The 10,339-nt window shown below is 43.1% G+C and overlaps 1 protein-coding gene across 4 annotated transcripts in view; it reads right to left on the bottom strand.

Annotated features, from left to right (window-relative positions):
* Positions 1 to 9,257, bottom strand: part of LOC133390190 (HMG domain-containing protein 4-like) — a 33,444-nt gene extending 24,187 nt beyond the window's left edge. The window contains exons 1-4 of one of the 4 annotated variants that reach the window (XM_061638253.1): positions 9,133 to 9,216; positions 2,572 to 2,677; positions 1,835 to 1,980; positions 185 to 260 (exon numbers count right to left, since the gene is read on the bottom strand). In XM_061638253.1, coding sequence (XP_061494237.1) covers positions 185 to 260; positions 1,835 to 1,980; positions 2,572 to 2,602 — 253 coding nt within the window. In that variant the 5' untranslated portion in view covers positions 2,603 to 2,677; positions 9,133 to 9,216. The other 3 variants (XM_061638252.1, XM_061638254.1, XM_061638251.1) reach the window with 3 other exon arrangements.
* Positions 9,258 to 10,339: the final 1,082 nt, after the last annotated feature.

The raw sequence follows: 10,339 nt of genomic DNA, 5'->3' as shown, positions 1-10,339 counted from the left end.
ATTTCACTTATTAGCCCTCTCTCTTATCTGCCTCCAGACTGCAGGCTTTGTGGAAAAAGGCACTCTCTCTCCAAGTAGGGCAAAGCACATTGACAGGGCCTTAGAAGCGCAAACAGAACCTTAAAACAACCAGCCAACTTTTCTCCTTCATCATACCCCTTTCTGTGTTGTCTTCCACCCTTACCTCTGTAATAGCACTCATTGAAGTGCTTCCTCTTCTTCTTGTGAGAGTCTGTCCCCAGCAAGAAGAGGTCACTCTCCTACAAAAGAAAAACATTTTGGAAAGAAAGGAAGAAAGAAAAAAGCAATTTCGGTATATGCACATTTGCTTCCAATACAGATGATTCTGGAAGCCACATTTAAATATGTTCTCTTTGGCATGACATTTTTGTGTTTTGAAACTGAAGATGGTCCAAAGAACCGCTCGAATTTTAAAAAATGTACTATCAAGAGAAAGTAGAATTTCTTCATTAAGAGTAGAAAACTACTTTTCCTAGCTGAAGGTTTCAAATTAAAACAAAACACTAATAATCACCTCTAGACTAATAGGAGAAAATTCAGGTCAAAGGGAATGTTTTGAGGAAAGGCTGTCTGTGTTAACATCCCCAAGGAATTGAATGAGGTAGATCACACCTCTTTATTTTTCAGGCTATCTGTAAAATTGGGAAGACAACAATATATCAGTTTGCATACTGTTAACAATTTAATGATGAACTATGCAGCCAAAAGAACAGACTTCTATTCTATAACGATCATTCAATTTCTAATTCAAATAGCAGTTTAAGATGAGTGGATGATAAAAAGCTACATTCATCTCACACTGGTTTTCAGAGAAGGAGATACTGAACTGAAAAAGCTCCAGATCTTTCCAACATAGGGAAATAGTAAGACTTCTATATCTGCCTTCTAAAACCCTGAGAATCCTATTCTCTCATTTCTCTCAATGTGGTATTTACTACTGACAGAGAAATCCAAATGGGGTGGGAGAGGGACAATCCAGAGTAGAGGAACTGCCAAATCTAAAGGCCTGTTGGGGTTTTGCTGGCAAACAGCAGGGTGCTTTTAACGCACACCCCCACTACAGGCTGCTTTGTTTTTATTTTCTCCACCCATTCCAGTGGCATGTATATTCCCCCACCCCATTCCAACAGCATTTCAAGGAAAGGAGGTGACTCTGAAGCCAGCAGATTTGCCCCCAACATCACCAGAACACCTCCTTTCGGCTCTTACTACCAGAGCCAAAGGTTTCTACCACTACCCCAAGGCAACATCTGAGGGTGGACTTCTCTCTCTGCCCAAGGAGAGGAAGATCTGCTATACTTTGTGGCACCCTGAGATGCCCTCGCAAGAACCAGAGGATTGTGCCTTTAAAATATACAGCAATATCCAAGAGCCTGACCCCAGTAGCTTTGGAAAACAAATGCACATCTGTAAGGCATGACAGCGACAAGGAACCTGGATGTCCAGAGGCAGCAAACCCCTGAGTATCATATGCTGTGAACCCAGAAGAGGCAATGATCTCCATAACGACCTGCTTGCGAGTATCCAAGGGCAGCTGGGTATCAAAACAGAATGCTGGGCTAAACAGATATTTGGACTGTTTCACCAAAGCAGAGTAAACAGAGGATGCAACATTCTATTTTACATATTGGGAGCAAGTGAAACCCTTCCATTATGCCCCTCACAAACTTTCACAACTTAACCCAACTCTTTGACCTATATTATTTATTTCTAAATAAAATCAATGACAGATGTCCAAAGCATTCCTGATTCAGCTGCAGCCATTGCAAGAAGAATGGCAAATTTTCCCCATTCTCATCTCAGACTCTCTCACCTTCAGCCTCTTCTTTGAATTCTTCCTAACCTGAGCGGCTATCTCCTCCTCTTCCCGAAGCAGGTCCTTGTAGGAACGTTTCTTCTCTCGCTGGGTTCTGCCTGCTACTAGTCCCACGTCATCAATTCGGTCACTCTCTAAGCAATCTGGAGGACGAAATGCATACTTTTTGAGAAATAAAACTCATTGCTCACTCTCACAACAGTAACTGTGGCCAATGATAAAACACGATGCATACGAGCAAGCAAGCATGCAGTCACACACACACACACCAGTGAGACAGTACAGCACTGCTGCAAACGTTTGGGGAAATGCACTGTTCTTCATGCTCCTATATGGAAAGCTGAAGTTTTATTCCTGCTCTTAGGTTCACTCACCCCCACCAATAATAAGAACCGAAATGGCTGCTCAACCAAATGAGGCCGTAGGGATCAGTATGGTGCTGTGTCAAAGGTCAGCCCCCAAACCAGAATTATGATTCCACTGACCTGACAAGTGTTAGGAAGCGCTGCTTGTGCCCAACCCTGATAAGAGTTAATCAGCACTTTGGAGCTATTGCTTGCGAGACTCATGTTCCAATGCTGGTATACTCAATTCTCTGAGGACAAGGGAGGGATCTGGAATGCTGCAGAAACCCAATCCATGCAGGACACTGCCCTTCTTTCCTAGTCTCTCAGTCCATGGGCTGGGGATTGGACTCAGTTTGTAACATCTCTCAGGTTATGAAACAATCCTACCTTCTTTTTTCTTGGAGTTATCATAAGCCATGGCGGTCCTGCAGGGGCCTGGGAATGTGTTGCCACGTCTGGGCTCCTTCCCCCGTTCCCGTCTACAGGACAAGGTCTAAGAAACAGAGAATGAGAATAACCCTCCCAAAGTGGAATCATAATGCAGAAAGGGGCTGAATGAAGATTTTTAAAAGAACGAAATGCGAAGGAGGAGGATGAAGCGGCGTGCCTTCTGGGTGGTTTATCTTTCACCTTCAAAGACACCAGGGCTCAGAGAAAGACTCCAAATTCAGCGGGGAGCTTGGTTTAGCTACGTTTCATGTTAAAATGCAGGGAAGGAATATTTTTCAAGAAACAGCCAAGCCTCTGTTCCGTTAGTTTCAAACAGCTTAACAACATGGTATATATTTCAATAAAGAATAAGGACAGTGATCAAATGACTTTCTTGGGTATTGTTATGTGAATGTTCAAAGAGCAAGCAAATATTAAACCTGGCATCTTTTAACTAAAGGGTGTATATGTCCTGGGGACAGGGGAAGGAGAGAGAGATTTGAAATCTCTTATTCTAGGATAAAATGGATCAAAAGAAGAATCCAGTTTTTCAGTCTTGTGTGATATACAATAAAGACAAACTTTAGCGAGGCTAGTTGTGGTATGGCAGTATTAGGCATCATTCCTATATTTCACACAGGTGCTGTTCCAAGTACCAAAATGGAGAAGGGAGAAGGGGGGAGAAAGGGGAGAAAGAGAGAAGACTGAAAGAAGTAGTCCTTTTCCCAGGGCTTCTGCAGCATTTCCAGCCTCTGTTATCTCAGATGCTCAGGATTTCCCCAACCTGGCTCAGGAATGATACTGGTTCAGGCAATTGCTATTTCTGTGTTTGAAAATGATATATATGCTATCTCTCTCAAAGCATAGTTGCAGTTTTTATTTGAGTCTCACAATAACTTTAAAGATTCAGCTCCTGGATAAACATGATTTTATTTTTTTCTCAATAAACAATTTAAATATCAGTTTTGAATGCAATTATTAACAGCAGCCATTACCCACTACCTTAGAGCTTATGTTCTCAAGAAAGGGGAGTTTTCTTGGTCCTCCTTACGTAATGTATTATACAAATAATTCAAGGATACAAAAACATTAATAAATGTGAGTCGTCAGAGATCCTAATGTAAACTAGCAGATTCAATTCAAGAACAGAGAATAACATTTCATTCTGTGAATACTTTGAAGAAAGTAGCTGTCTATATTCAGTAATACCTCAGTTAATGAAGTACATGCATTCCTGGACAATACTTCTTTAACAGAAACTTTGGTATCAGAGGTAGGAATAAAATGAAAAGAGGAGGGTTAAGTTCCTACACCACAAAAAAGAAAAGCAGTTCAACACGTTTCAGCAAACTTTTTATTCAAACAAACAATATGCATGTCTGAAATGAAACAACCAGGTCAGGTCAGCCTTGCATACACACCACTTGAAGGCTTCTTCCGAAATGCATCTAGGGATGCCTGCCTTGCCTTTTTTTCTTTTATCATGTAGCATCTTGCTATAGCAATCTAAAGCTTTGAGCCCAGTTCTCCTCTCCGTACACTCGAGCAGGCAGGCAAGGGGCAGCCGCCACCACCCTCCTGTGCGCTCTCGCTCTCTCTGCCATCCTCCCCTACACTCGAGCAGACACATCTGCAGTAAACAGTGCTTCCAGGACATCTCAAGCATTGTTTACTGTGGAAGTTCTTGCGCCACCTGGCAATGAGCACTACTCCATCCACCTATGAGAGACCTGCTTGCAGCTGCCGTAATCCAGTTGACAGAGAGCCATGTTCTGACTATGTCAGAATATGCACACCCCTATGCCCCCGCACCAAAAAGACTTTGTTAAAAGGAGCTTGTTAACTGAGGTATTACTGTATAAGAATTGCCTCAACAATTTGCCCTGATACATATTGTTTATTTTGTGCCACCAGCGTTCATAACAACTTTACTAACAGAATGAAGATAGCTCAGAAACCCCGCTTTTGCATACAAGACAACAAGTTTCTGCTTCTAGCTGTACTTACAGTCAAAGGTCAGCCCTCGCATAGACAACCAAACAATAAGACCCACAGCATCTTTATGTTCTTGAAGAACGGATCCAGAGTCCAACCCCTGCTCCATCCCTTTGATCATTCCAGTTGCCCTTTTTTTGAGACTTTTCCAACTCTACAATATCCTTTTTGAGGTGAGATGACCAGAACTGTAGATAGCATTGCAAATGCAGTCACACTATAGATTTGTATATTGGCGTTATTGTATCAGCTGTTGTATCTTCAGTTCCTTTCTTAATGATTCATGGCATGGAATTTGCATTTTTCACAGCTGCCGCATGCTGGGTTAACATCTTTATTGGCCTGTCAACAATGACCCAAAGGTTTTGTTCTTGGTCAGTCACTGCCAGTTCAGACCTCCTGAACATATATGTGAAATTAAGGTTTTTTGCCCCAATATGTATATCTTTATACTTGTTTGCATTGAATTGCATTTGCCATTTTACTACTCATTCATTCAGTTTGGAGAGTCCTTTTGGAGCTCTTTCCAATCCTTTTTTGTTTTAACCACCCTGAACAATTTTAGGATCATCAGCAAACCCAACCACTTCACTGCTCACCCCTAACTCTGGATCATTTATGAACAAATTAAAAAGCACAGGTCCCAATACTGAACCTTGTGGGGCTTCACTTTCTACATCCCTCCCCTAGGAGAACTGTCCATTTACTCAGGAGGCTTTGGCAAGGTGCTTTGTCAAAAGCTTTTTGACAGTCCAAGTACACTGTGTCAACTGGATCACCACTATCTATATGCTTGTTGACACTCTCAAAGAACTCTAATAGGTTAGTGAGGTAAGACTTATCCTTGCAAAAGCCATGCTGGCTCTGCTTCAGCAAAGTCTGTTCTTCTACATACTTGCTTATTTTATCTTTAATAATACTTTCCACCAGTTTTCCCAGGAGAGAATTTAAGCTAACAAGCCTGTAATTTCCAGAATCCCTCCAGATCCCTTTTTAAAACTTGGAACTACATTGTATTTCCAGCACTGCTCTGTATATGTGGCTATTATGTCCACATGTTAACAAAGCCTTTGAGATCTTAATGCCAAGAATTACAATGTACATCTTATGTTAATGTATGAAGGATACCACTAATACCCAGAACTGTTTCAGTGTAGATTCCGAAGAGATTGTCATTGTGTGCTATGGAATGCTCCTTTCCATTCACAGCCCAATCCTATGCACCATTAGGTGTACTTAAAGCCATGTGTTCAGTGGCCTTTGAAATGTCTAGCAAGGACGGGAAAGCTATGGCTCTCCAGATGTTGCTGCACTCCAATTCCCATCAGCCTCAGCCAGCATAGCCAGTGATCAGGGATGATGGGAGTTGGAGTCCAACAATATTTGGAAGGTCCCAGGTTCCTCATTCCTGCTGTATATTGGTTAGGCTACTACTGTATAAATAGGCATAGAATTAGATTGTAGTACTCCTATTCTTAGCACCCTTATTAGGAAGCAAGTTTCACTGAACTCAGTAGGATTTATCTCTGAGAACATGTTTAGGATCACTGTGTAAGTTACTTTTTTTTGTTTAAACTTCAAAGCAATTTTACTTTTTATTTTCTTACATTTATAGCCCACTTTCCTTCTGTCATACAGCCAAGACAGCATACTTGTGGACAAACTTGTGTTTGTGGGAACAAACAATGATTATTCCACAGTAAATGCCTGCTATGGAAGCAGCCTAAAACAGAATATACTGGAAATACCAGCATATATGAAGAGAACAGCGTATTTGATACTTGCAGTCTCATACTGGATTTTTAAAGGGTTGGTGATGTGGATGAAATCAAAGAGGAACTTACAAACACATCTAAAATTTTAACTGGTGTATGAACATCTTGAAACAAGCCAAATGTGATATTGTATACTGAACTCATAAACATACAACTGAATGTTGAAAACATTTTTAAAAATCAGATAAATCACCTATTATATAAATCATATCCCATATCACTTGGTGAAGCAATCACTAATGAGTCAACAGCTATAAAATCACATGCTCGTTTTAAAGGTGAACATTTCCTACACCTAAACAAATAACAGGCTGAGCAACATTTAAAAGTAATTTTTTTAATTATTAAGATAGCTGAAGCCATGATGCCTCCGCTGGCTTAACTATAGGTGCCAAATCAAAACATCAAACATTTGGGGGGCATTCCAGCAAGAGCATTTGTGGACCTGATAATGCTTTGAAACACACATTATCACCTTTGGGTCTAATAGTGGCATCCCATGCATATCTACTCAGAACCTACCACCAAGTAAGCACGTATAGAACTGCACCTTAAAGCACTAGAATAAGGAACAATTACAACAGGAATCTCGTAATCATCTACACAGAGTTTGGCCTAATTCAGATGTTCCCTTTGAGGAGACCCAACCTGTACGATATTACAGCGCCATAAGTTTACTTTATTTGTTAAAGTTGACCGATCATTTAACTCATTTTCATCTGTAAGAGGCATTTAATAATCTTTGATAAAGCAACTCCAAGAGCTCCAAAGAGAAATATTTTAGATAGGTTCTTTTTTATTTTAGAGTAGATTTAGATTATTTTGGTTGATGTAATACTTGACTGTATGGTTTTTTAGACCAACTTGTTTTTTTATTTGAATTACTTTATAAAGCTGTGAAATGTTACATAGTTCAGGCATGATATCTTTCTGATTACTACTGTAAATGTACCAATCCTTGTGACACATTACAGCAGCCTTTCCCAACCAGTGTGCCTCCAGATGTTGTTGGACCACAATTCCCATCTTTCCTGACCATTGGCAATGCTGGCTGAGGCTGATGGGAGTTGTGGTCCAACAACATCTGGAGGCACACTGGTTGGGAAAGGCTGCATTACAGCACAGTGAGGAGGAGAGCCTGGCTGGGAGTCCCGAGTCTGTGAGCTCAAATCCTGGGTGTCAAGGGCCAGCTAAAGATCACCCCCACAGGGTGCCCGGCCACCTGTGCAGCCGTGGGCAAGCTGCAGAGTCCCAGGGAGCCCAGTTGCCTCCAGCTGGCAGTTGCAGACAAGGAAGGGGCTGGCTTGTGCAGCTGTGGCAAGCTGAGCAGGCCCTAGCCAGCTGGGGAGGACTAGCCTCAGAGGGAGGCAATGGTAAACCCCCTCTGAATACCACTTAGCATGGAAACGCTATTTATTTATTTATTCATTCATTCATTCATTCCATTTGTATCCCGCCCTTCCTCCCAGCAGGAGCCCAGGGCAGCAAACAAAGCACTAAAACACTTTAAAACATCATAAAAACAGATCTTAAAATACATTAAAACAAAACAGCATTAAAAACATTTAAAAAAAACAACCTTAAAAAAGGGTTAAAAACATTATTAAAAAAACATATTAAACAATTCGGACACAGATGCAGACTGGGATAGGTCTCAACTTAAAAGGCTTGTTGAAAGATGAAAGTCTTCAAAAGGCTCCAAAAAGATAGCAGAGATGGTGCCTGCCTAATATTCAAAGGGAGGGAATTCCACTGGGTAGGTGCCGCCACACTAAAAGTCCATTTCCTATACTGTGCAGAACGAACCTGCTGATAAGACGGTATCTGCAGGAGGCCCTCACCTGCAGAGCGCAGTGATCGACTGGGCATAAAAGGGGTAAGACAGTCTTTCAGGTATCCTGGTCCCGAGCTGTATAGGGCTTTATACCCCAAAACTAGAACCTTGAACTTGGCCCGGTAGCAAATGGGCAGCCAGTGCAATTCTTTCAGCAGTGGGGTGACATATTGGCAATACCCTGCTCCAGTGAGCAGTCTCGCTGCTGCATTTTGCACCAGCTGCAACTTCCGGACCAACCTCAAGGGCAGCCCCACATAGAGTGCATTACAGTAATCCAGCCTGGAGGTTACCAGTGCATGGACAACAGTGGTCAGGCTATTCCAGTCCAGAAATGGCCACAGATGTCTCACCAGCCAAAGCTGGTAAAAGGTATTCCTAGCCACTGAGGTCACCTGGGCCTCTAGCGACAAAGATAGATCCAGGAGCACCCCCAGACTACGGACCTGCTCTTTCAGAGGGAGTACAACCCCATCCAAAGCAGGCAACTTACCAATTATCCGAACTCGGGAACCACCAACTCACAGCGCCTCCCTATCCATAGGGATCGACTTGAAGGGAGTCCCCATTTAATAAAATAAAGAAAACGCTGACCAATCGTGTCTATTTTAAAACGTAACATTAAATGTCAATTTCAGTTTATAATTGTTGTGTGTTTTTTTTGTTCATTGGGACAGGGCTTGAGCTTGAGAAGAGGAAAACAAAAAAACGCATATGAGGCTTCCAGGGGAGAGGTTTAGAAATCCAGCGCTTCCCTTCCAAGAGAAGGATTTTGAGAGGGGGCCTACGCATCCGTGCATGATAAAGGAGCATGGGATGAAGGGGTAGCTGTGAGATACGTCAAAGGAACGGGGTGGGGGAAATGCCGATGGAACCGCCACGACCGCCGTCGGGACCCCACAAGCGGCTTCTTACCCCGCTGCCTGCGCTGGACAGCTACCCCTGCTCGACTTCGCTCCTCTGAAGCCACCAACCACGGCCAGGCTCTAAAGACCCGCCTTCTTTTTCTCTCTCTGCAGTCGCATTTCCTGCTTCTGTCACGTAAACTGACCCGGAAGTACACAGGACCGGCTGTAACGCGCACCATAGAGATTAGAGTAGAAGCAGATAGATCTATCGCAATGTGAAGAATGACACAGGGCTGCATCGTCAAGTAGCTGCATTTTTTTGTTCAATGCGCCTTGAAATGTTTGAAAACGTGTGTAAATCCGTGTCTGTGAGAGGAATAAGCACTCCAAACAAGGCCAAGCTCAGAAAGGGCATTTACTACTGTCTTTGCTGCTACCATTGTTGGAGGATTGACGCGCTGAAATCCCAGTTAGATCTACAATAAAGTCCTAAATTTCTCTATTGATTTGAATGGGCAACTCTCAAGGCCCGGGGGAAACTTAAAATGGCTTCTAATGCCGAAAGTTCTTTGTTCGTAAAATGATATGGGTTACTTTATCTTTTCTATCTCTGAGAGAGAGAAATACGCAAACGGGTCGGGGTAATGGGGGAAGGGAGAAGGGTGTTAATTTAGGAAAGGGGGTACGCTATTTTGCGTTCTCTTTCTTTTGTTCCTCCCAAGGCGAGCAAAGGGGAGTGGCAGAAAGCAAAGGAATGCAGGGGAAAGAAGCACGTTGCCGGTTTAGTGATTTTCCCCACTAAATCTAATGTTTTTAGGCAGGCCTGACTGCAGCAGTGGCCCAGGTGGGGCACTGGCCCAGGAATGCAGAGGGGCCCCTCACTGGCCCCAGATGAATGGGATTTGCTGCTTGTTGCCAATCCTATCCTATTCCAATGGCAGGAAGTGTCCCCCCTTGCTAGCCTCTTGGCGAGTGGAGGGGAAATTGACGGGTTAATACCACAGAGTTAAAAGCTGAGCCCAGAGGGTCTCCTCAGCTTGGCAACTGTCTCATTCAGTACTGATGTTGGGATGGTCTAGGCTGGTTGCCTCCTAATTTCTGTAGAATTAACCCCTTAAATGCCCTCCAGCAGAAGGGCAGAAGGAAAGAGCAGCGGCAGCAGCTCCAAGCCAGGCTGGATCATGAAGGAGCAAAGGAGGAAGAGGAGGCTTCCTGGCATGGCATGCTTTGCTGCAGGGTAGGCAGCAGGGACTCCGGAGCCATGGCAGGAATGC

This window comes from Rhineura floridana, chromosome 8, assembly GCF_030035675.1.
Source record: "Rhineura floridana isolate rRhiFlo1 chromosome 8, rRhiFlo1.hap2, whole genome shotgun sequence".
Lineage (NCBI taxonomy): Eukaryota > Metazoa > Chordata > Lepidosauria > Squamata > Rhineuridae > Rhineura > Rhineura floridana.
This window is presented reverse-complemented; position numbering and strand designations above follow the sequence as displayed.